The sequence below is a fragment of the Phaethon lepturus genome, unplaced genomic scaffold (assembly GCF_000687285.1).
Source record: "Phaethon lepturus isolate BGI_N335 unplaced genomic scaffold, ASM68728v1 scaffold12624, whole genome shotgun sequence".
Lineage (NCBI taxonomy): Eukaryota > Metazoa > Chordata > Aves > Phaethontiformes > Phaethontidae > Phaethon > Phaethon lepturus.
The window spans coordinates 1-26,665 of record NW_010537019.1 but is presented as its reverse complement, the minus strand read 5'-3'; the positions used below and the strand labels follow the sequence as shown (position 1 = coordinate 26,665).

Genomic DNA, 26,665 nt, shown 5'->3' with positions numbered 1-26,665 from the left:
GCAATGGATGTTCCATAGCATCGCTGCGTAGCTGGAGTACAGGTATACTTTGTTCCCAAAGAGGTCTATGGAAATCACTGTGAAGTGGAAACAAAGCCAGAATTTAAATATACTGCTGATAATTGAGGACCACAGGAGAACAGTGAGAGAATAATCACAGTATTCCCATCCTGAAAGAATTTAAAATGCCATCAGCTTTATCTTTAAATGATAATCTGCTAATTATCAAATCAAAAAGGAATGATAAGAGTTGGTGAGTCATGAGCATGAAGGGGAACGAAGGCTGCGGAGCATGTGTGTTTGTACATATATCTTGGATAATCAAGAAAAAATAAATTGGTCTCTTCGTTTCTAGGTGCCGTTGATGCTAACGATACTTAAAAAAGCAACCCTAATGTTCCAGCTGGATTACTGAGCAGTTTTGTGATTCCTGGAGGTGCTGCGGTTTAAATTAGAAATTGTCCTTAGTACCTGGCCCATCATCCCAGAAGCTTCCTTTGGGGTACTGTATGCAAGTCCTTGACATTCTGGAAACAATGGGGATTGGTAAGAATACCACTTCGAAATCAGTGGAGGCGGGAGGCTCAACAGAAGGCAAATACGAGGATGAATCTAAACATCCCACCTTTTTCACCCTGCCTGTAAGTAACACATTCAGGTACTACATAGTTAAGAATCAGTTAATAATGCTTTGTTCTAATCATGTTGTACAAAACCTTTATTTCCACAAGTAGCTAGTAAAACCTCTTTTGCCACTTGTTAATGTTTATATATAAACATGGCCAATTATGTTGTCTGTAGTTATTTCACGATTATGTTGTCTGTAGTTATTTCACATGCGCACGCCAAAGCCGTGCTGTTCACAGGACATTCAATACCCCAGGCAGTTCATGATTAGAACAATTAACTATCCTACTGTAGAATGCATCAATCCCCGGTGAGCCTTGAGTTGCCTGACTAAGAGTAGCAGGCAACAGCAAGGAAACATTTGCTTGTTGTCTTTTACTTATTCAGATTTTCAGTTACATCACTCTCTTGTACATGTCTGCCTCTTAAGAACTCTTCCAGTCAGTCTACTGCTGGTTTCCCCCCACCCTCAGTTGACACCACCCAGGCTTTGAGGAGCTATATGTGATGTCTTTCAAGTTTCTGTGTATTCCTGGACATGCTGTTATAGAAATGATTGCTTGCCATGCTTGTAACGCTTTCTGACAAAATGTCAAAGGCAAATGTCAAGTACCAAGGGAGAAAACTGAGTGACACGAGGTATGATTGCAGAGAAAATGTTTATTTTAAGACCTTGTGTTTCTTTTTTTGTTTTATTTTTAAGGTCGTGATAAATGGTGGAGCAACATCCAGCGGTGATCAGGATACAGAAGACACAGAGTTGATGGCCATCTATACTACAGAAAATGGCATAGCAGAAAAGGTATGTAGTGGTTTCCTTCTAGGTGAGAACTCATTCTTGCTTTTTCAGGTCTATTATTTCTCCACACTAGTTTTACTTGGTTGAGAGACTTTATTTCTCTGATCAAGCATGCTGACTTGCAGATTCAGATCTGGCTTGGGGGAGTTCTGTCCTCATGACTCTTCTGGTCACACATTTTGGTTGCAGAACATGGGGAATGACTCAGCAAATGTTAGAAGCAGTTATGCACTTTGACCTGGCACCAAAATTCATAGTATGCAGTTTTTTGATTTCTTCATTTCCATTGGCCTTTTGCATGGTTTCCCTGATAAAGGTCATTCTGTTCGGTTCTTCAGTTCCTCACTTTTTCTGCGTTTAGTCAAGTAAACTGGTGGTGTTGAACAGCTTCAAAAGTGGGATCTCTCCCACTCTCTTCCCCAATTTCTTCGACGATCCAACCTCATAAACTTAATTTTTCTAATCCTTCTTTCAAGTAAGGTGCTCCTTATTATTTAGCAGCAGCTTTGCGAACAAAGTCCAGGTCTTTCATAAAAACCCTTGAACTTTTTTCCTTAGGATAACGACAATTGTATCTTAGCTATTCAGAAAGATCCAGTTGAGGCCTCAAAGGAGACCAATTTACTTGTGATTTTTTTGAGCTTTTTCTCTCAATTCCATCATTCCTCAAGCCTATTCAATAATAATCTTGCAAGAAGAGACAGTGTGAATCTGAGCTTTTGTTAAAAATAAGGTAGAGGATTACAGTAAATCTGAACACCTTTTCCTGAAATGTTTATATCTAAATGGCTTTGTGGTTAAGCCTTATCTCTGAAAGCCTCAACCTGACCAAATTTTTCAAATGTCCTAATTGAAATAAGAATAAAATTCTCTTGGTTCCAAGCAAGAGCATCATCGATGCTCATTTCTTTGAGGCTGTAACCTCTGTTGGGGCAAGGATGATATCAAAGATTGTAGTTAAGGTTTGACATCAAAACTCACTTCTGAATTTCAGATTTTAAATGTACTCTAAATAGGTGATTCTGACAGAGGTCTTGTAGCATTACATTTTAGAAGAATGTTATGAATGGCACGATATGCCTTTGTATACTCTGTCTCTTACGGATAGTATGTCTTGAATACATCTGTACTACCATCTTGATGCTGATGTTTTAATGGACAAATTTTGGCAACTGTTGACATGCATATGTTTGTGATGGCTGATTTTTGGAGCATGCTCAGACTAGTGTGGAGAGAGACAATCTGATAAAAGCCTTGAGCAAAAGGTGTTTGGATGAAATTGTGCAACTAAGATTAGCGATCTCTAGACATTAAAGAGTGTCTTCATGGCCTGTTTTTACCAAACGAATATTTTTCTCCCTTCCACTTGATCCATGTGATCAAACTGTAAATGATGGATGATAATTCACCTTAAAGAGACCGTGAGATTTTAATCAACCAAATGTGCTTGAGTTAAAGCTTTGCTGTGGGTAACAATGAATGAACAGTGAAAAGAGGGGCTGTAGCAATTAACAGCCTCATGTATTAAGATAGTATTTGAGGCTAGTATTTCTGGTAATCTGGGCAAACCTCCTTTTCACTCACAACAAGTGTGTACATGAAGCATGTTTGTTCTTGGCTTTCCATTCATCTTGAGAGATCACTCACCAAAAAAGCAAATGAAAGACCTTGAATAAAAAGCCTTTAACAAGGAGGACTAAAACAGACTTAATTGCTGGAGGATGCCAAATGCTTACATTGTCTTGCGATATTTGTTAGCTGAAACAATAAACTATTAGCCCAGGTGAGAAATAACTGTATTGCTGCATCCCTATAAACTAAACAATACTATGTTGATTATTGCTTAATAGAATTAATTTGAATGTGGTGTTGGCTCTTTATTTAAGGTATTTCTTTATTTAAGGTCTTGTTGCCCACGGTTAATCAGTTTTCTTTTGGCCCTTCCCACTAGCACTTGATAACAGAGCCTTTGTCTTGCACTGTTGTTGGTGTTTGCTTCTTTGGATTTTGGGGTGGGCTTGGTGTCTGTCCATTCCCCCGTCGTGCCCGCCCCCCCCAACATTTTTGCTCCATCTTTATCTCTGTCTCATTTTTCCCCCTTTTTTTAATACTTATTCTGTGCTTTTTTTCTTTTTTTTTGTTGTCCCACCTTTAGCCAATTAAAAATAAACTAAAAGAAAGAATTAGTCTCTGATTGGTATCTCATTGAAAAAGGTGCAGTTCATTCCCAGCAGTTCCCTACAGCATACTGTGGCATACTTGGCAAGCACCTGCACGTAGTCGGTATATTAAACCAGCAGGCACACGCACACGCACGAGGTATGAAAGGGCCAGTGACTACTCAGTGACCTATCAGTGGGATAGCCGGACCTCACCCTCGTTCTCAAATTCCTCATTGTTCAGTTTTGGTCTCTTTAATGTCAGTTCACTTTAGCCATTATCTGCTAAAGGTTTGATCAAGGTGAAAACTTCCTCTTCCAAAGAAGAGTAAGTCTGGTTTTTGGAAGGGATGAGATACATGCCGGATTCTTTTTATCTGACCACTTTGCTGTGTAGGACAGACATAGCTATGACAATTATGCCTTGAAGTTTTTGAAATTCTTGTGTTAGAAGACCTATAAACTTCACGTTTTAAAGGATAGCTTAAGTTGGTTAGCAGTTCTTGATCTGTTCCCAAAGAGAGCTTTCTACGTGCCATGGACAAGTTGACTTGTTCCTAGGCCTGGTGCCTGCTGATCTTTGTTCTTTGCAGACAAATGTAAGCATAAATGTAATCACAAATAAAAAGCTCAAAGGACTAATAAACTTACTGCATGTGCCATGGTCTTCCTGCTAGAAACAGGTCATAATTTCTGATTGCTGCTGCCCAAAGAAGAGGGGGAATATATGGAATGGAATGGAATGACAGGTGGAAAAGTTAAGGAATGTACTTGATGCAACTTGATCAGTCCTATGAAGAACTAGTGTTCGGCACTAAGTGGAAGAGTTAGGTAGCTACTGAATATTGGTCTGGCAAAGTTAGAAAAGCTAGAAAAGAGGCCAAAAGATGGGTTTTCCAAAGGCAGGGGCCAAAACAGAGTCACCAGTCTGCACAAATCACTCGCTGGTTTTTTAGAGAACCTGGTATCCTGCATGGGAACATCATGAACTTTGAAAATACCATTTCTGTCCGTCCTTGGAAGGAGTAATGCAGGTTGCTCAGTGCACAGTGGTAGGTGTTTTATCTTTTCCCACTGCAGTTGGGTGGGGAACTATCCACAGTTTGTTCTCCTAAATCTGTGCTGCTATTTGGGTGGCTTCAGCAAGCCAATGTTGACATGATTCATGAAGCAAACAGTTAATTTCTGCTGATAACTCTCTGTTCCTACCTCAAGAGCAGAATGTTGTAACCATTCTTACTCTTCCTTCATGACCTCTGTTTCTCTGAAAGTGTATGATGACCTATTAGTCAAAATGTTGAACAAACAGACAGTATCACTGGTGAGCAAAGTTCTCAGGTGGAGTGTATGTTGCAGAGGAGACGTGAGGCAATCGTACACACGCATATATTTTTATATATATATGTGTGTGTGTGTGTTTGTATAGTCTCTGGGGAAAGGTTAACAGAACTGCTTTATAACAATAGAAAGTTATCACAGGAGGTTCTCTGGGTCAATCTTTGGTTTCCTGAGAAAGTTCTTGGAAGAAGCCTCTAGTGATAGTAAATGTCCTGCTGTGTGTCCATAACTACGTCGGCTGTTGAGTCTTCCTCCTTCTGCCTGTCTTTGTGGGTCAGCCACTTTGTGCCCTGCCTTGGATCTACGCATAATTGCATTGACATGAGGATGTACACATTTTTTCTTACGTTCCAGTTAGAGACAAGATGTGTACAGGTTTACTGCTGCTCAGTGCTCTCCTTCCAGTATAAGGTGAAACTCTTAAAACTCAAGTTCCTGATGTTTTTGTTTGTTGTTTTTTAGAGAATGGGATCAGGAGAGTGGTCTTTCATTTTTCAGTCAATGAAAAAAATTACATAGGTGCTGCAAATTGGCAAGATGAGTTGTGCAGTGAACAATTTCCCTTACTCCTCTTTTTAGGACCTGCACCTTATTTAAGCTAATCCTGGTGAGCAGATTGCTCGGTGCTTAACGTTGTTTAAAAGAGTCTTCTGAAATTAGTGTTTCTGTATTGTGCTTTTCCGTTGTAATATTCTCGACCTTTCCACAGCAGTGCGCTCACTTACACTCCCTGAATTTGAATTAACTCAGTGGCATTTGTTCTCCCAACAGAAATCAGAGGTAAGAAGGAAGTACCATGGGTCAGTTTGGCTTCCCTGACCTTGTAGATGATAAACTGAATGGAGATTATCTAAGCATAATCTGTGGATGTGTTGTGGGTTTTTTTTGTTGTTTTTTTTTTTTTTTTATTAAGAAGTAAAGACCATTTGAGGTAAAGTCACGAGTCTGGCAAAGTTCCCAGTCTTTGTGTAAGGCTACTTCACGTGAGTCTGTTATGTTCTCGTGTGGATTAGGTCAGAACGGTAGTTATATAAGGTATTTTTTGGATAGTTGAGCTGAAATGATAAAATCTGATACTTCCTCCTGCTTTTGTTGTTGGTATTTGGGCTTTGGAGCATTGTGTTTTTTGTTCTCTGGTGTTTCAAAACCAGAGAGTTTGAATGAAACGATTCTACTTAGTTGTAAAGAAGAAATGATTGATCTGAATCTTGTTTTAATGGAAAACCTGCAGGATTTGGATGCGTGTATGTGTGTGGTCAGTTGTCCATTAGCTCCCTGCAAATTAGGGCACATGGTAGGCCAGAATGTGGTCTCGCTTAAATTCCTGTAGGTTGGGAGGCTGTCCGCTTGACTAACGTAAATTGGCCGTGGTTGTATTCGGTTATAATGATTAGCATTTTTCCTGACTGCTTGAATGTGGGGTGGAAGCAAAAATAATAAATCTTGTGGCTATAAAAGGTTAACCAAGACTGAAGTTGAGTAAGAATTAAGCGGAGAAGCAATTACCATAATGAGGAACTTTCTTTCCTGTGATTTTGGTCTCTTATGCAAGGATAGCCGTTCTGCTGTGAAAATAGCCACTGTTGACTCACCTACTTAGTTCCAAATTTTTTTTTTTTTTTTTAAATAAACAGTACTATCATGATAATCCCATTTTTTGGGTGCCTTTTTTGGCTGCCAGATCAGTTATATCATAAACGAACAATTGTTGTGTTAGTATAAATAATCAGGGAATGGCTTATAGAAGTGAGTGTGTTTGATGCAAGTTCAGTAGCTACAGCTGGCCATGAGCTTGTCGGAGGTAAAAGGCTTTAAAAATGTAACATATCAGCATCGCTTGGGAGTATTTTACCAGCCTTGGAGTATCTAGGAATTGCTGATAGTTCAAATTCAGCTTATTCATATGTAACAGTAACCTACTGTTGTTGTTTGTGTCCTCCCCCACTTTTTTGCCCTCCCCACCTTTCTACCCTCCCGGTCAAAATAGAGCTCTTTGGCAGAGACGCTGGACAGCAGTGGCAGTTTAGACGCACAGAGAACTGATATGATTTACACTATCGAAGACGTTCCTCCTTGGTATCTCTGCATATTTTTGGGGTTACAGGTATGTTTCAAAACAGCTATGCTACTTTTCTCTGTGACTTTTGAAACTCGTGTAGCATTTTCTGTGTAGTTGATTGCATTTGTGTACGTGATAGCGTTATTCTCCCCATGCTCTCACATATTTGAAGGAAGTGTTAAGATAGTTTCTTCTGAAGTAGATCACAAAGATTACTGTGTTGATAATGATCTATAGCATTGTTTCCTGGCATATGCATTAGTGAGATGCACTTCAGTATTTAGTCTCTTAAGCTGCTGTTAGTAAATAAGTGGTAAGCTTCAGAAAGTGACATCTGGCACCTCTGAAATTAAAGATGGAAAGAGATAATGGTTTAGTGCTGAAATCGTGGATATTAAAGCTGCTACTGTAGCCATTTCAATTCTGCAAGCTTGACAGCATCATCCTGGACCTGTAGGCTCGCTAGTAAGCGCGGCAGGCAAATTCTGCACTCCTTGGAGTGAGAGTGTGTGCTTCCTGCAATGAGTAGGACTGTAGTGGTGAGCTGGACCCTACTACCGGCTCAGCCACTCACTTGTGTGAAGCAGAACAGCTTGTTTCATCTCCTTTCTTTCTCAAATGATAATAATATCTGTCCCACAGGAATGCTGAGAATTTGTTAATATCTGTAAAGCATGTTGAGATCTCCAAACAAATACATTCCAAAGCATCCTTTTTATTTCTGCCTTTCCTCAAGGACAGGCAGTTCTGTAGGGATTATATTTTTATTTGCATTGTTGAATATGGTGACTTGTTTGTTTGTTTGCTGAATGTATTTGGATTGGAAAAAGAATTAATGAATACCTGGTTTCTGGTACTTGGGAGCTTATTTGCAGCCTAGTTTGTGTGTACTCTTGAGCTCATTTGTAAGCTAATGGTTTTTCACATGGTTGAAAGTGAATGGAATTACTTATCTGCTTTTCTGAGTTCGAAGCTGTTTTCAGCACAGTTACCTAGACACCTCCTCATCAAGAGCAGCAGCCAGGTAGCTATGTAAATAACCTAATTTATCCTATAGAAACAGCGATCGTTAGCAACAGGCTAGTGGGAGCTTGGCATGGAAGGAAAAAATTTGAAGAAATGCGTAGGACCAGGAAGTGAGAGCTTTGGTGGATAATTCAAAAGCCAAAAATATCCAATGCAGAGAAAAGAGGGTCATAAATGTATTTACTTATTAATATTGGCTGTAGTATTAACAAACCCATTTTTCTCTTCACAGCATTACTTAACATGTTTCAGTGGAACTATAGCAGTGCCCTTTTTGCTAGCTGATGCCATGTGTGTTGGATTTGACCAGTGGGCTACCAGTCAGTTGATTGGGACCATTTTCTTCTGCGTGGGCATCACTACATTGTTACAAACGACTTTTGGGTGCAGGTGAGATTCAGGATTTGTTTCTAGTTGTTGAGATGGTGGTAAGAGTAGACATTTGTTGGCATTTCTAGGATGTGGTCTGAGATCCAAGAGGTAGTTAGTATATTTTCAGAGGGTAATCATGAAACACAAGATAGCAGGTCAAATACGGGGCAGTTAGGGAAAGCTTTTGGAAAGCTGTGCCCAAAAAAAGGTGGATCTGAAATCAGAGAAGGCATTCCAAGGCTAAGAAAATACAGCAGGAACAGGGAGAGGCAAGAGGGAGGAGGGAAATCCATGAAGACAGAAAAGGTAGAAGTGTTTCTGGGGGAAAGCAGAAGTTCATACACCTTGGTAAAGAGGAACTGATTTTGCTATTTTTATTAGTTTCTTGAATGATAAGGTGTTCTTGCCAATATTTTGGGTAGTTGTGATTAGTTCTACAGTAAATTGTGTGCTTGTTCCCATAAAGGCCTTGCAAATTAAAAAAGTAGGGAAAAACGATGAGGGTAACTTTTTATTCTATGAACTGAGTGTCTCTTACCTTCCAATGCAAACAAATAATTTGTTTTTCTTTGTTAGTTGCTCTGAGTTGCAGGTAATGATCCTACCTTGAGTTGGGAAGAAATACATATGTTAGTGTAGCCTTACAGGGATGCCTGTACCTCTCCTTTGGTGTGCTCTTTTTGGGAGGATGCAAGCGACCACTTCAAGTGGTAGCAAATACTTGTAAAATTCTGGTGTTGGTAAGAACAGGATGTTGTTTTATTAACGTGAAGATAAAGCTTTTTTAAAAATGTGTGTTCTACAGTAAACACTGCAAAGAGATGTTTGACACGTTTGCTTGAACTTCTGTTGACTCTGCCTGTGAGAACTGGGAATAGCTAAAACTTGCAGAGTTAATTCTTCATCTTCTTTAATAAACCAAGAGTGATAAGTAAAACCAGAAGAGTGCATATTTTAAGAGTATGCCCTCGTATGGGTACTTGAATGATTCATGGGTCATTTAGTTCAATTTAAGAACAATGTGAGCTGAAGTCTTGCATTCCAATAGAAAATGGACAAACACCCCCACATTTTTAGAGAGTTATCTAAAGAAACAGAATCTTTGGGTTGAAAAATTATCTCAATAGGGTGCAGAAGGCAAGCCTATGGGGAATCACTGGCAGCTGTAGATCAGCTTTTCATCTAAAAAATTTCCAAATATTTCTGGTTTTCCAATGTAATCTTTAGCTGCTATTTTAGTTAGCTTTCTTGTCTTTTTCCCCTTGAAAAGGCCTTCCCTTTATTTTTTATTATGTCTTACTAAACTTATAAAATCGATCCACTGTTTTTCATGAAAAGTTCATTCTGATGACAAAGCAGCATAATGCAAATTGTTGAGAGAGAAAATTCTCTTTCCCCAATGTATTTTCTTTTTGTCAAGGCTACCTGCAGTTAATAATCATATTTTCTGCCTCATTGGTTCTTTGTGCTCGTAGGGTAGCTTGCCTTAGCTGTAATCATAAATTTTCAAGTACCTCATTTGAAAGGAGGCAGAGGAGCAGAGTTGTGCCCTTTGGTGTATTGAACCTCTCTTTAATGGGAGTGATCTATTTTTTTTTACCCATCTTCTATTTGTGTTTTATATAAGGAATTGAGGGATTGTTGACCTAGGCGGGAGCTGGAAGATAAGGTCTCTTACTGTTCAGTGTCTCCTCCCTGGGTTTACTGAAGTTTAAAATCTTCCAGTTTTGTAAGAAGTGCAGAGTTGTAGATGGAGATGAACTCAAAGGGGAGCTTGGTTTTCCTGTGCTTCTACCAACTTTCTTCGTCTGTCTCAAATGTATCAGAAAAAGCTTAATTTTTATGCTTCCTGAGACTTGTATCTCTTCACAGAACTGAAGTTTGACATACTTTCATTTTTTCCCTAACTAATCTTGGGCTTTTTCTCTTTATTACTTACTATAGAGTAATTTGGGGCTGTTGCAGAAACCAGTTGGAAATGCTCTGTTCCTTCTGTATAATCCCACCTCTGCCCTCCGTGGTGGTTTTTTATGCTTTTCAGTGGCTTCCACTTGCACGTGTTCATACACTGAAGAGGCAATTGTGTTTGGGTCTTAAAATAAGTGAACTTGTATTTAAGGGGAAAATTTCTGTGGTTGAATGTTTTATAACTATTTAACATGTGATTTTGGTTTTATGTAAGGGTGGGAATGGGATATAGCAGTGATGTTCTCTAAATGAGTTTTTAAAGTATTTATTGGCAAGTCTGTCAACTGTAAAGTATTTCAGCAAATAAAGCCACTACGGTTTGAAAAGGTCAAGTTCCATGGTTTAAAGGTCCTTAAAGATGGATTTAGCTCAATTATGAGGCGGAGTTGTGGTCAATTTGGTACCCATACTGATTTTAGGAATTCAAGCTATTTATTAGATTATGTAATAAGCCAAAAGATTTGGCAAGGATTCAGAGTAATTAGTATGACTGAGACAATCAAATACAGCTTTAATGTAACTAAACATTTCAGGTTTGTTGCTGTGCCCATCGCTACCTTGCCTAAGCATTCTTACAACTGTGTGAAATGTTAAGATAATGAAGACATTTCCAGATGACTTTAACTGCATAAAAAGCTCCATTTTCGCAAGGGCTGGTGCCAAAATGGAGCATCTTCACAATTTAGACATGAAATTAAAACATTTTCCCAATTGTAAGCTGGTGGTACCTTACCCGTCCAGTAATGAAGGCCTGGCTTAGCAATGGGAAGGGTATTTCGTAAGTCATGTTCCAACGGCAGCTGTCTCTTCAGAAAGAGACTGATCTTGGTTGGCTGATTTTGAGTAGTAAGTTTAAAAAAAAAACACACACACAAACAAACCACACACACTGTATTTTCTTGCTTGGAAAAAAAACCCCACAACAATATTTTGAGCCTACCAGCCCTTTTGGTAAATGAATATTATTTACATATGATAGGTTAACTGTCTCATATAAAGGTTGAGCAGATAGCTAAGTAAGATGTGCTGTCACTATTCAATATGTATGCAGGGTATTTATATGATACAAAACTCACAGTCTAGACCTAAGCCTCAGCACAACTGACTTCATCACTGGAGAATGTGTTTGCAATGTATAATTTACAAAATCGCTAGTTGGGAGGGTGGACAGAGTACTGTGTAGGTGGGATAGAGGAGTAACAGCTTGTTACAGCTATTGCATATTTTGCCATGGGCACCAGCTTGCTCAGTTTGCTTAATGAACCTTAAAAATAAGGTGAATCATTCACTCATAGCTACCAACCGATTCTTCACCAAAGATAAAGCTTTGATTTTTGCTTGAAGAAACTTAGAAGGGAATTGCATTCCAGTCAGGTGTGCTCAGGTGGCTCGTGTATTTATGAAGTTTGACTTTCTAATGCAGTTGGCAACCTTTGTGGTAGGTGGGTCAGCTTTTCAGCTTGCTCGTGGCCCAAACTCCTTTCCAATGGTAGTTCAACTGTTCTAACTTCTTTATAACTACTGTTAGTTACCTGCTTCTGGTTTGATTTTTTTTTTCCCTCTGTGTGTGTGTGTGTGTCAAGTGTCTATAGGACTTTTTCTGCCACAGATTTTTTTCCCCCACTTTGTGCCGTTTCTGATATTTATCTGAGTCTGCTACGGTTAGTTCTTTTTCCTTTACTGGTGTTTGCACTGGCATCGAGGCACTTCATTGTGGCTGTAAAACAGCCATAAACACCGTGCAGTAACTAGAGCTGCATGAGCAATTAAGCGTTCCACATGTTACAGTTTGAGATCTGCTATTAAATAGAATCTTATTACAATCCATTAATGACAATATTTATAGAATAGTTCAAAGTGCATCTTCTCTGTAGTTAAGTAACATCTGAATATTTGTAATGTTATGTGATCTACGGTTGATTCAATAAATACATAGTTGGTGCTGGTAGATGCTCTTTAGATCTTAAACCTTTTGGGAAGTGTAAACACCAATGCTAAGAATGTCATCTTGAAATTCTTGCAGCATTTGTATTTATTGTTGGTAGCCACCTGGAACATCTAATCAGCTCTTATCAACCTAATAGTTATTTACACATACCCTTAAAGATGAATGTATAAATGACTGTACCTCAAGTCATGCAGAGGGAAGGTATTGAGTATGCAGACTGCATACAGCTCTGTGAAAGAGCTTTTTTAATGTGGCGGGACTGTAAAAGCTGCATGTTCAGCAGTCTGGCTGGTACTTGCATCAGAACGTGCATGTGTATCCTTGTGCTGCTGAGTCAAAACCTTAAATCAATGTCCTGTACCTGTGTGCTGATATCCCGTAACTATCTGTTATAGGTATTGTATTAAATAACTTCATGCATGTAGTGTCTTCTGTTAGGCCTTTGGTTTGTGAAGTCTTAGTATTTCTATAGCTGTTCTTTATAATAAGAAATTCACATATTTCACATTTTCAATAACCCCCAATAAAGGATGGTTTTGGGGATGAGTAACCACCTAACTGCAATTGATATCCTGACACAGTACCGTAACACCGAGAAATGTCAGCATCTCTTCTTTCCCTTCCCACCAGGTTACCCTTGTTTCAAGCGAGTGCTTTTGCATTCTTAGCACCTGCTAGAGCAATACTCTCCCTGGAGAAGTGGAAATGTAATAATACAGGTAATTGTCGCTTATGCTTGTTCAGGTTTAAGTGACAAATGACCCAGATCACATACGGTGCAACTGCCAAACCTTCTGATACGGAAACTGCAAGCAGTGAGCAGGGAATATGAAAAATTCTCTCCTTTTACAACGTTAAAACTTTGTGCCTTGGAAAAAGATTTCTCAAAAGGCCTTTGTGGAATTCTGTTTCTGGTTGGGTTTTTTTAATATAAAAAAAGTTGACAGAAGAAATCCTAACAGTAGCATGAAACAGTTATTCTGTTAGCAATGTAGAGAAAGGCAGAAGGATTCCATAAATACTCCTTTCCAGTTTTTGGAAATAGTGAGTCCAATAAAGAGTCCTTTAAAGTCGACTAGTAGTAAGTTCGAGCAATGTTCAGTATCACCTCAAGACCAGTATTTTTTATCAGTTTAACTCATACCTGACAGGTTTTGCAGAGCAAGCTTTGATAATATTTGGATGTTCATTTTAACTTTTCGTTTGCTAGCCTTATCATCTTGAAAGGTTTTAAAATTATTTAGAGTGAAAATGTGCAGTAAAACTGGTTGGATAGGGGACTTTTGCTTTAACTTGGGTTAGAAAACTGAAGTGAAAACAACTCTGGCAGTTTTATTTTTAGTGGGGTGTGGTTACTCAGTAGTAAGGCTGTGAGCAGTGTAAGACAGCAGTATAGAGAAGCAGGCTGCTTGCTTTTACCTAAAGTTCTTCCTTGGGGTCCTTTGGATTCTCCAATAATTTGTATTTATATTATTTATGTGTTTATATATCTCTCTCAATTCACTTACAACCATCTAATTAGTTTTCCTGATGTTTTTTATGTAGAAAACCTAGCTTTGAGCATTCACATTTTTGCACTGGGGGAGTTAGATTTAGCTACTGGGAAATGGCACGTGGGTTTCAGTGCCCAAGATTTAAAGGCAAACTATGGTGTGCTTTAGTAGTGCTAGCTAGTAGTATATCGGATATTTCTGTTCGCCAAATTTTGCCAGTATCCTAATACACGCCTTGGTGAAAGAAAATACTCTCTGATAACCTTTGATGGCAAAGCAATTTTTCCACTACTTCAGCTTTTCAGAAAGAGCCTTTGCTGCATCTTGCTTTTGAACCTTTTAACCCTCAAAAGGCGTCAGATAGGGTTGTAACCACAGGTCAATTCATCATGCAGTGAATGACCTAAATTGGTGAACAACAAACATTGGAGTACTTGGTTCGTAGTGTGCAGCTGAGTAACCTCTCCATTCATTTGTTTGTTGGAGTGGGAAAAGAATCCCTACTTAACCTTTCTTTCTGGAAGTTATGATTTTTTTCCACTTTGGTACAGTGGGTAAAATTAGTGGTTAGCTCTTGGGGAATGTAAGCATGTTATTACTTGATTTGTAGCACTGCAGAACTTTTATTCTGTGTAAATCAAAGCTCATTTGTGAGACACGGCTTTAAGGAGAGGTTTATTTTGTATTAAATGATGGCAAAGTGACTGAGGAATAAATACCTGTGTTTTTTTCTTTTCTTCTTTTTCTAAGATATAACAGTTACAAACGGAACAACAGAACTGCTTCACACTGAGCACATCTGGTATCCCAGAATACGAGAGGTAATGCAGGAGTAGCCTTTAGCTGTTGATCTGTCCAATTCCAGTTAAGTTTCTCACCTTACCATCTCCGTGTTCTTCTCTTTAAGTTGGTAATTTCTTCTTTCACTGCGATTTCATTTGAATATATCCCTTTACTCATTTCATGGAAGTCCTCATCTTTTCAACTTGTTCATTGCTGGACAGCAAATACAAGGAGTTAGTTACCACATTCCAAAAGACGCGCAGTAAAATGCACAAGCGAGACAAATACTCTTCTTGTAACACTTTGCGATTTGTGCTCACTAGTAGCAGTTCAGCTGCTACCAAGCCACTTGCCTGCTGGCTGTCCTGTGGAAGGTGAATATGCAGTTAGCAAATCTGGTTCACCCCTAGGTGTCTTAAGTTGGAGACTATTCTGATCAGACGTTGATTCTCCCAAGAGACTTGCTGAAATATATCAAACTCCTTCTCCACTCGCAGCACTGCAGTCTGAACTTCGTCATGCTCTGCAGAGCCCAGGATGAGGGTTGTGCCCAGGCATCACACTAGAGTGGTAGATAGCGTAGTCCAAATTAAGGCGTGTGTCATGGAATTTATCTCCCATCCCGTTGCTTTGGGCTGCAAACTTTTTCTTAATTAAAAACAACCCCTCTCTCTTCCCCATGTTCAAACCATAGCTACATCCTGCCAAGAGCCCTGCAGCCAAGAGGGCTGACAGTCTCCTGAGACCACAACGCTGCTCTATACCAGCTTCTAAGGAGCACTTGTGAACAATGCAGCATACACTCTGCCCCTAGGAGCTAGGAGCATCACCTCCGTGGCGCCACCAACCCTTGCCGGTTCGATCTGAGAGCTTAAAGGTTAGCCTGGAACCCAGGTCTCCTGTCTGACAGTGTGATGTGCTATCCACACAACTACCAGACTGGCCCACTGGTCTGTTGTGTAATAGTTTTGTGGAGAAAACCATAAGTGTTATGCTTAAGCAATAAGTCACTTAAACATAATGAGCTGTTTTATGACGAAAAATTTGCTGAGTTCTTCTGTGTCACTGAATTCTTTTAACTGCAGTTTGTAATCCAGAGCAGAAAAAGAAATGTTTTGGGTTTGCTTGTAAGATTTGACTGAACTGTCTTTTTCCCGTTCTTGTGTGTTCAGATCCAAGGTGCTATTATCATGTCCTCCTTGATAGAAGTGGTGATTGGTTTGCTTGGCCTTCCCGGCGCCCTGTTGCGATACATCGGACCTCTCACCATCACACCAACTGTTGCTCTCATCGGCCTGTCTGGTTTCCAAGCTGCTGGAGAAAGAGCAGGCAAACACTGGGGTATCGCTATGTTGTAAGTACTCCTGGGTGTTCTTGGCTTAGGCCAGGGGTCCCGGTTGGTAAGTCATCGTGCAGGAATTTTGGCGCGCCAGGGAAAAGCCAGTCTGCTCGGCTGCCAGAGGTAGCATTGCAGTGCTCCCAGCGTGGAGAAGTACCGTGTGCAGGAACGTCGGTGGGTCCAGATAGGGTCAGCTGGCAATTTGGGATTAAGGACAGCAGCAACTCATGGAGGAAGAAGGGGACAACGGCTGAAAGTGAGGTGTGCAGAACAGAGAATTTTATAAAACAGTAGTTGGCGTGGGAGCCCTGAGCTGGATCTAATTTGGTGCTATAGAAAAGATGGTGTAGCAAAACACCAGAGAGATGAGTGAACAATTTGTATTTCTATTTTTATGGTGCTATTGCGTATGTTTATTACTCTGCCAAAGCAAGCAAATACAATTGGTAGTAGTGGTCCATTTGTCATTATTACTGGTTTGCCTACCTATTGCCAAGAGCATATATATTTCCATGAATGCCATCAGTCGATGAGGCATAACTAGACAGATTTCTGTTTAGTAGACAAAAAGGCTTTTAGAGTGAATTTTGGGGCATGATGTGTGTATATCTGTAGGTATAGATGCCAGGGAAATTAAAGAAATTAGATTGGTGGTGTGAAAGGGAGTAACTGAGAAAAACGAGATGAAGACAAAAGCTTCCTGTGAGATGCTGTGGATAACTAGCCAAATAAGGATGGAAACCACATTTTAGGGAGAAGGAAATTGGCTGAAGCTGTTGCTATATTCAGTGTATAGCGACTAACTTTGTGCTGGCTCTGGAAGCGGAGGGAATGACTTGATGAGATCAGATTCGGATCTGACTAATCTGTTTGCACAGTGCTTTGAACATGTAAAGTATTCTGTAAGTGCAGCTTATGATTAAAGGGGCTGTTTAATTCTCTTTTATCTTGGATGTTAGCATCATGAATATTTTTGTAATTCTGTTATGTTAAGCAGCTGACCCAAAGGAACATTTTATTTTCCTGTAAAACAAATTCTGTGCAAGCTGGGACTAATGTAAGTCAATCAAGCAGACCTTTGGTGAATTGGACATGGAAACGTGTAATTAAAGTTGACATTTTGCAGATGGAAAAAAATAAATCAATTTAGGAACAGGATTTAAATATTACCCAGTCAATAAGTATTTCTGGCTTCTGCCACGCAAAAACGTACACTAGATTGTTGAAAATGACTCCATAGCTATCTAGAGCCACTCAGAAGTAACTTGATCTCTACAAGATGTGGCACTTGAAATTGTCTTGACTGTTCTGATGAGATAAAAATACTGTATTGCTATCCAGCACAGCAGAATACCCGTGTGAGAGCTATTGCGCTCTGTCAGCTGCAGATGCTATTTGACAAGATTTTCAGTTTCACAAACAGTTTTCTGGCCTTACTTGTTCTGCAGGTGCCAGGCTGAAAGAATTTAAGCCGTAAAACACATCGCATCATAGAATTGTTTAGGTTGGAAAAGACCTGATCTGTAAAAAGGGAAATTATTCCTGAATTTGTCTTTGTCTGTACAGCTGGTGAACAAAACTGTTTCTCTGGGCAATCAAAGATTTGTTAATGTTTTATAGAATGGCAGTAAGCCCCCCTGCCTTGTAGCCAATATAATACTATGCCTAGTTTGTAGACAAGCAAACTGAGGAACTCTTCTTGATGGTTTCAGTGAATTGGTTTAAGAGGGTTTTTAATCTTTTCTCTCTCACCTGCTTTAGCCTCTGTCATGCCATGCAATGCATGTATCCTCCTCGACGTTATTTACAACTCTGCACTAAATAAATCAAAATACAAAGCCACCTGTCCTCAGGGCTAGCGTGGCATGATAGCTGCTGTTAGGGAGTGGAGCCCATCTTTCCATAATGGACTTTGGGAGAGATGCCAAAACGTTTCCTGAATTGCGAGGAAAAGGTGCCTTTATCACTCGACTCTCTTCAGGGGTAAAGGCTATAAATGACACCCTTCTTGTGCAGAGCTCTTTGTTCCTGGAGCTTGAGGGAGAATAAAGCTCTGTTTTGTTTCTTACAGACTGAAACGAATCTATGACAGAAAAGGGAGAGAAGCTTAAAATCCACCTTTTTTTTTTTTTTTTTAAGTCAGTTTATAAAAATATAATCTCAAATTTCAGAAAAGCTTTGCTTCTTCAGACAGCTTGACTCTTTGTGTATCCTTTTTAGAGCAAAACTGGTTTTGGCTATTGCAGAATTGAGCAACCTGACCTGGCTTTTCATTTTTCACTGCATGGACACTTATTTTAGCTGTAGAGTTGAATTAATTTTCAACATATAGAGGAGCTTAGCAGTTTTGACGAGGAGGGAAAATGCATAAACTTGAGGCATCTAAAAATTACAATAAACTGTGTTACTGATGAACTGTAGTTGAATGGAATCTTGGGGTTCGGGGCTCTATTCTGCTTGATTTACAGCTGTTTAGGGAAAGCTGCATATGCAAAAAAAAATGGTTCTTAAGAATTGGAGAAAGCATTTTCTTTGACACAAGTTTTTTCAAGTGCTTTGATGTTTTATGCAGATTTTGGAACGTAAAAATTACTGTATAGTGGCCTCCAGTTTTCCTGTTTCTTCCCATGTGCTAGCAGCAACCTTTGTGCTTCATATGCAGAGCAGACCTGAACATGCAGATACAGTTTAAGTCGACAAGAAGCAAGCAGCACAGCGTAGCTCTTCAGGAACGGCTGCTTAGCTCCGAAGATCTTTCCTCTAGTCTGATTTGTTTTCCTGGTTTCATGTGCCTGTTTGCTGCTGGCTGTTGTCGCAGCACTTTAGAATACAAATTACATTGTTTTGGCTTTCACAGAATAATATTTAGTTAAAATATATTCTCTTATGATGCCTTGTCTTGCACTAGATTTAAAATGTACAGTTATATTTTGTGTCTGAAGATCCTCAACAGGTTTGTTCTTAGAAGGATTTTTGATATATTGGTGCTAATGACATGTTTCTCTTGTCCCACCCTCCTCCCCCTTTTTTCTCAGGACTATTTTCCTAGTATTGTTGTTTTCTCAGTATGCCAGAAATGTCAAATTTCCTTTACCTATTTACAAATCCAAGAAAGGATGGACAGCATACAGGCTGCAGCTTTTCAAGATGTTCCCTGTAAGTAGTTGAACTTGTTAGTCAGTTGGCAAAAAAAAACCTAATTTGTGTTTTGGGGTTTTTTTTTTTCTTGGTTTTGACTTTTCTTAATAATAAAATAGATCACAAAGGTGAGATAAAAGCTTAAATGGGCTTATGGGAAACTTAACTAAGTGGCTCACTTGCCACAAGAAATAGTCTCATATTATAGTCTTGCCAGATCCCATTCTGGTGTCCAAATCTGAAGAAGAGTCATTGGAGTTATGTCGGGGAGGGAAGCGGGTAGAGAAGAAGGTATATTTATGCACACAGTGAAAGCTTAAACTGAGCCCTCCAAAAAGGGATGACGAGATCATTATCTTTGAGTTTCATGAAAGCAATACTCCGTTCGCCCGTGTGAAAGACTTCTTTTTATTTCTCTGGTAAGGTTGAGACTAATTCACTAGTTTGTTTAAGTGCCCGTTTGGCGGCCTTCCCATTTGCTGGGGAGCTTGCTCTAATTCTAAAGCTTTTGCAACAGCACCTTCGTTAGGGACCGGGGGGAAACACCTAACGGATCTATTACAGGATTTACTGCTTGTTCAGACTTAAAATATCACTTAAGATCACACTCAGATACGTGTGTAATAGGTATTCTGTGCAGGAGCTGTTTGCTGTTGATGAATCTTGCCAATGATAGTTTATTTTAAACAGCTTTTTTTCCTCCTCTTTCACAGATTATTTTAGCTATTTTGGTGTCATGGTTGCTTTGCTTCATCTTCACTGTGACAGACGTCTTTCCCCCTGACAGTTCCAAGTACGGCTTCTACGCTCGCACAGACGCACGACGAGGAGTGCTGTTGGTGGCTCCATGGTTCAAGGTTCCTTATCCTTGTAAGTATGTCTGGTTTTAAGGGCTGTTTTTCTAATAATATGCCTGTGAGTATAATTTCTGTTGTTTTCAGAAGCGTTGCTATTATTTTCCTCGGTACTATATTCTGATGTGCTTCGACATGCACTGACCTAAAGATGTTGTAGGTGGGGATGATGTTTTTTTCTTGTTTTCCTCTTTAATTTGATACCTTAAGGTCTCACCCAAGACAGACAGAGTCTCTGAAACTTAAGTTTGCAGAAAGCATTTGCAGGGTTTATCTAGGTAACTCTTGACTTCTAATAACATAGTGTGACTGTATATATAACATGGATTTTCAGGAAATGGTTGATTTATCTGTGCTTGCCAATACTGGCCAGCTGCTGTTAATGTTATACAATAAAAAGGATGGGTTATTACAACTCCTGTAGAGCTGCTGAAGTCACTGATTCTCGTTGTCTTAAGAATCCATAGTTTGTGGAGTTTTTTCCAGCTTAAATCTAATTCCCTGCCCCAAACACACCCATTCTTGAATTAGCACAACTGTTAACAGCTACACAAAAATGTCCTGAGTTGCAGAAGTGACATTGGAATTGGGACGGTGGGCAAGTCGGAGAATGCCAGTCAATGGACAAAAAAGTATTACAAGAGAACACGAAACGCTTTACATGACATCTTGGATGCTTGTATTCTGCTAGCCACCTCTCAGTTTAAAGCTGTTAAAGTCTGTTTCTAAAGGCATGAGCTAGATTTGCACAACTGGTTCACCCCTGTGCTGCTCAGGAATTAATGGGGCAATAATAGAATATTGTTCTACTAGAATAGAATAATAGAAATTGTTGGGAATACCACTACATTGTAATGAGACAGCTTCGTTGTGATTTTCCATATGCTTTGGTTCTAATTTCGTTCTTAAAAGCAAAGACTTCTAATGCAGTATTTCCAAGATGTATAATAGAAGCTTTTGGGAGAGAAGAGGAGGAAACTTCTTCACTCTGATCAGACCTTTCTTATTTGTGAAGCCTTGTTCATTCACATTCGTGTGACTTCAAGTTCCTTTTGTTGCAGGAGGCTCATCTATTTCAAAGAGATAAAAGCATCAAGGCAACCTGCCAAGCTTTTCTACAGGCTTAAATTAATCTTATTTTCTCTTCTACAGAAATTTGGAGTTGGAGGGTGTTTATGCAATGATCGTAGCTGGTTGTTGGCTATTCTCTTCGGTAGACTAAACTTGTAACCAAAGACTGGGTTTCAGAGCAATAATAATTAAGTGGCATTCACCTCACTGATCAAAATTGGTTTTTCACAAGTGGTAGTTCAAATTCCTTCCTCCTGAACAGGAGGAATTTTTTTGTGGGGTTTAGGGTGGTTTGGTTTTTTTCCAAGCATGATCAAAGCAGTTGGTTACGTGGTTTTTCCTTTGCTCCTTTCATCTACTTGAACTTGCCAGTCTGTGTTACCATGAAGGGAGTTTGTTGATTCCATTAAAGATGAATAAATTGCTGTATGTTTTGATATCTAAATTGTTTTCTGTGGCACGAGAGATTTCAGTTTTCTTTTCTTCACAGTTCAGTGGGGACTGCCAACAATTTCTGCTGCTGGAGTAATAGGAATGCTTAGCGCAGTTGTTGCTAGCATTATTGAATCAATAGGAGATTACTATGCCTGTGCCAGGTTGTCTTGTGCTCCTCCTCCACCTATTCATGCAATAAACAGGTATGTAAAAAAAAATATTTTTCAGTGTCTTAAGTTTTTTTTTTTTTTTCCCTTGGGATAAGACAGGAATGTGCTCTGAGATTAAACGTTACATTTTGGTCAAACACAAGGGCCAAGGATCTGAAATACTAGATGCAACTGTCATGTTGAATTATTTTGTTGCAAATGTGGCATTGGAAACCTAGTTCTGTTCCTGCTGGAATCCGTGGAAGTTAATAGTCCAGTTTCCATAAGGACAGAGCTCTAAATCAGTTCTGGAATTGGGGTAGCTTGTCAAATTCACCTGAAACGCAGTTTTAGAAATAAAGAGTAGCTCTAAATTTGTCTTGCATTATTTTGTAATTTCCTCAGTTTAAGAACCTGGGTATGTAAGACATAGAAAACAGAACTCAAGTTGGTTTTCCAGGTGTGTTGGAGCTTGAAACGTGAACTTTAATAATTCGTGTGGGACAGATGCCTTAAAAGGCACCCACATTGCATGCAGTCTTAAAGCACCATCTGAAGTGAGTCTAACGCTAATACAAAGTTTGACTCTTTTTCTGTTTGTGATTTACAGGGGGATTTTTATTGAAGGTCTCTCCTGTGTTCTGGATGGAGTATTTGGGACAGGGAATGGATCCACTTCTTCCAGCCCTAACATTGGTGTCTTGGGCATCACGAAGGTACGTGCTTTTACCTTGATTACTTGGTGACTTGAGTATTTTATCTCCTCTGGTGGATGGCTTATGCCATTTTCAGGTTTCACAGCATGATCCTCTTTCAAGAAACCATACTACTTAGTACTTCGTGCAGACAAACTTTACACAGCGTTCTGAATTTACATAACTTGTTTGTACTAACCATTGTCTAATGGAAGTGTGTTATAGATAAGGACCCCAAAAATCTGACTTTTATTTGGAGTAAAGGGCAGTTAGAAAATCTGCATAAAGTAGATGATGCTAAATATCTATCCCTTTGAAAACCAAGAAGGCATTCCAGGGCTCTAGGGTGTTTTATGTTGAGGCATAAGCATTGCAAACTGTATCGAAATCATCTTGGCTCTGAAAGCATCTCTAGAGAACTGACTATTTCTAATGTCTCACTTGAACACACAATGAAATGCAGCTTGAGGTCCTTGGGTCTTACCTCTGACCGTACTAGGGCATTACACTGACACAGCTAGAACAGGAGCTGCAGTCAAGGTAACTTCAGAGTGAAATGTACCCTCAATAGTTGTTTCTGTCATGATGGGTTTTTAAAGCACTGACCATACTTAGGGGATTACATACTTTTTGGGGTGTCACTCAGCAAAATATATAAGCTCTTGAGTAATTCCGTTGTTCACATGCGGAACTGGATGTTGTGCTTGAATGCCTTGCTGAACTGGGAGACCTTGGACTGCAGATAGATTTGCTTGATATTGTTAATTTAACCTTGTTAAGAAATATCAACAAAATTGGTAAGAGTAATTTATGTTGTAAATATGTACATCATGTTGTGTATTTTGCTTGGAAGCTACAAATCTCCCTCATGCATAGAAAATAGAAAATGTGTGCTCCCCACTTACGGTAACTCATCCCTCTGACTTAATCCGATATAGATGGTGAATTTATCTTCAGCCATTTTTTTTCTGCACAAAGGATGATTCTGTTCAGTTTTAGGGTGGAATATAAATACTAATAGCACCATCTGCTGTCTGTATAAGTCTTCCATTCAGTTGCTGATGGAAATTTCCTAGAAGAAATTTTGATTAGCAAAATCCTCAAAGAAGGGCTTTATTCTGTTCTGCTCCCTTTCTGTTGTTCCTTCATAGGAGTTGATATGAATTAACAGCACATTTTTATTAACAGCCCACAGAAATGAGTGTATGTTTTGCTTTGGAACAGTGAAAAATGAATGTTAAACTGGCAGCTGTTACAGAGAACAGAGTTAACTACAATTAGGTCTGTTCAGAGTGCGTGATGGAAGAGTGAATGTCCCTTACCCAGAATGGCACAGCTGGATGGCTGTGCTCCAGTGTTCTGTCTTGTTTTCCTGTCTGCATACTCATTCTGAAAAACCTTGCAGTTTATCAACTTCAATTTATATCAAAATAGATTTTTGGCCTGTAGATACACTGCTGTTCATTTGGGAGAGGAAATCTTCAGTGCTCGTGAGCAAAGACCATATAGTCCTGGTGTTCCCATTATACCAGTGCAATGTTTGAAAAGGCATTTAGCTCCTTAGAAATCAGTGTGTGATTATGCTTAGAATTTAAATTTGAGGCTTCAACTGGATATAAATATTGGAAAGTCTTTGAGCTAGTGTGTGAGCGAGTTTTATTTGATGAGAGAATCAATTATATCTGATGAGTCGGGGCAAAAGTATAGGCAAGCTTATGCCGTAGCGTTGATGATGAAATGGATACTCCAGTACTGTACTAGATAGCATGTCATGCACTCCAAAATAATCACATAAAGTGTGTGTACGAGTGCCTGGGAATAAATAGATAGTTTGAGCTAAATGCTGACCACGATGCTTTCAGTAGCTTTGAAAAGGAGCTTAATTTGTTTGCCTTGTAGTGATTGAGCATTTGCATAAGTAAATGTTGCTATCGTGTGGATTTTTTAAAGAATCTGCTTATTCCATGCAGGGGGAGAATTGTAGAGCAAGATATTGGTGGTCCTAAGGAAATGAATATCTTTATAAAAAGTAGAGACGGGTGCAAGCTAACTTCTGCTGTTGTTCTAGTGAGTGCCCAAATTTACTGGTCTAGCTTCTGGTTGTAGTGAAGACCTCTCATCTCTGACAGTTAAGCAGTGAAGAATATGGGGGAAGGAAGTACTTTTACCCTAAACATGCCTACTGTATCTTTTTTTTTTCCTCATTTCACTCATTTAGCTCAGCCACACATGATTAACAAATTAGTATCTACTTCTCTTTGAAGCTTAACACTTCGTAACAGGAGACCTGCAAAGGACTTTTCTAGAAACCACCTTTCGAGCGTAACAGCGGGGGTTTTTGTCCCTGGTGCGCCTCTTATGCAAGTATAACACTGTTAAAATATCGACCATTTAGGTTTATGAACCACCACTACAACATAGTGCCAGAGAAATACTGCCCAAAGTTTGAATGCTTAAAATAAAAATGGGAAGGAAGTGTAGGCACTTGGTTTCACAGTGTTAGCACAGCCATGATTTGCATATGAAGTGAATTCAGTTCTGATCTCAAAGAGGGATGTTCCAAAATCAGTTGATAATCTCTGGTTAGAAAGCCTGCATTGACTTCAAGTGAACTGTGTGGTAGGTAACTAACACGCATAATGTTATGTAAAAGGGTTTTATTTTTTTCCACGTTTGCCATCTCTCCTAGTTATGGTCTATTTGTTTTCTTTATTGTAGATGGGACTGCACCACATTTCATGGTTATTGTGGCTATCGTGGTTACAGATGGTTTTAAAGATGACTTAATGTTAACGAAAAGAAAATCAAAGGAAATTATGTTAGAATGGGAGTGCAGCCATGTTACAGCTGAACCCTCCAAGACATTTGTAAAGGCTTTGCAGCCTGTGTTTTAACACTGCGAAAAATATAGGCGTGGAAACTTGAAAAGAAGTTTTAAATGCAAAAGAGAATGATAAAATAAAATGCAAGGTGTGAAGCTGGATTAAGTGCATAGTTTTTCCAGTGTCCTTTCCTTTTTGTTCTCCTGCAGGTTGGAAGTCGCAGGGTTATTCAGTATGGGGCGGCCTTCATGCTCCTGCTTGGGATGGTCGGCAAGTTCAGCGCTCTCTTTGCGTCACTGCCTGACCCTGTGCTTGGTGCCCTCTTCTGCACTCTCTTTGGTAACGTATGTTTTTTTGCTCCTCTTGGTGTACTGTGTGGCTATATCTTTTTACTCTAGTGCTGTGTTTATACGTATGTTGCTATCTTTTTTTTGAAGGAAAAGACTCTATAAAAGCTGAGACTTGTTTTATTTTTATTTAGGGATGATTACAGCTGTGGGTCTGTCTAACCTCCAGTTCATAGATTTAAATTCTTCTCGTAACCTGTTTGTACTTGGATTTTCCATTTTCTTTGGACTTGTTCTCCCAAGCTATCTCAAACAAAATCCACTGGTCACAGGTATGTGTTTCTGCTCATTTACATGAAGCATACTTTCACCTTGTACCCATATGCAAAGTACCTGCAAGTACAAAGTAATGTAAAGGATAAATAAGAGAAGAAATAAAGTATTATGGAGTTAATAAAAGCTATAGGTAAGAAGGCAGGTTTGTTCAGGGGAGAATTAATTGAGATGTTGAGACCTGAATTGCATGTTTCAGTGGGACACATCTGAAGTGGTCCTGCTTTGGGTACGATTGTAGAGCAATGGAAGGAGGTGATTGCCAGTTGGACTGGAAAAAAGACTAAAAGGGGGAACCTGAGTTGTAAATTATGTTAAAATAACAAGGGGAAATACCAAGGTAGAGCTTGCAAGCTAGCAATTTGTTCAGGGTTTTGAAATTTTTTGTCACTGCGGACATGTGTTCTGAATCTGAATTTTAATTAACTCTGTTTCAGGCTGTTAGCCAAATTACAGTTTCGGTGAATTCATGGGGAAGATTTTCTATTTTAATCCTGTCTTTTCAATAGTGGTCATGACAGCGTATGTCATCAAAGGAAAGCTCTCTACAGGAATACTTAACTTGATTTTTTTTTTTCTTCTTTTCTTTAAATGAAAGATTAGCTTTTTATAGCTATTGCTTCAGAACCAGATTTAAGAACATACCTAACCTACTTTAAGTTGTTCAGAAAAGTAGATCATTCAAACAGAGTTAGGTGATGATGTATTAACACAATGTTCTTCTGTGAACTGGTGCTATGAAGTCTTGCCCTTTTAAAAAGTCAAGGTTTATAAAAGGAATATTTCAGTCCATGTGATTTTTACATTATGAACATTTCTCCTTTTCTGTTTTGTGAACTGGTGCTATGAAGTCTTGCCCTTTTTAAAAGTCAAGGTTTATAAAAGGAATATTTCGGTCCATGTGATTTTTAAATTATGAACATTTCTCCTTTTCTGTTCTGTAGTTTTCTATTCGGTTTAAATTAAGCAG

At 39.1% G+C, this 26,665-nt stretch overlaps 1 protein-coding gene across 1 annotated transcript; it reads left to right on the top strand.

Annotated features, from left to right (window-relative positions):
* Positions 1 to 365: 365 nt before the first annotated feature.
* Positions 366 to 25,694, top strand: SLC23A2 (solute carrier family 23 (ascorbic acid transporter), member 2; the record flags this gene model as incomplete). The annotated part of the gene is made up of 13 exons (XM_010286349.1): positions 366 to 641; positions 1,331 to 1,429; positions 6,911 to 7,027; positions 8,241 to 8,398; positions 12,927 to 13,021; positions 14,549 to 14,610; positions 15,745 to 15,926; positions 18,947 to 19,067; positions 19,763 to 19,919; positions 21,465 to 21,612; positions 22,169 to 22,274; positions 25,285 to 25,414; positions 25,557 to 25,694. Coding segments are annotated over exons 1-13 (1,645 nt in total), but the record flags the coding sequence as incomplete, so codon positions are not given.
* Positions 25,695 to 26,665: the final 971 nt, after the last annotated feature.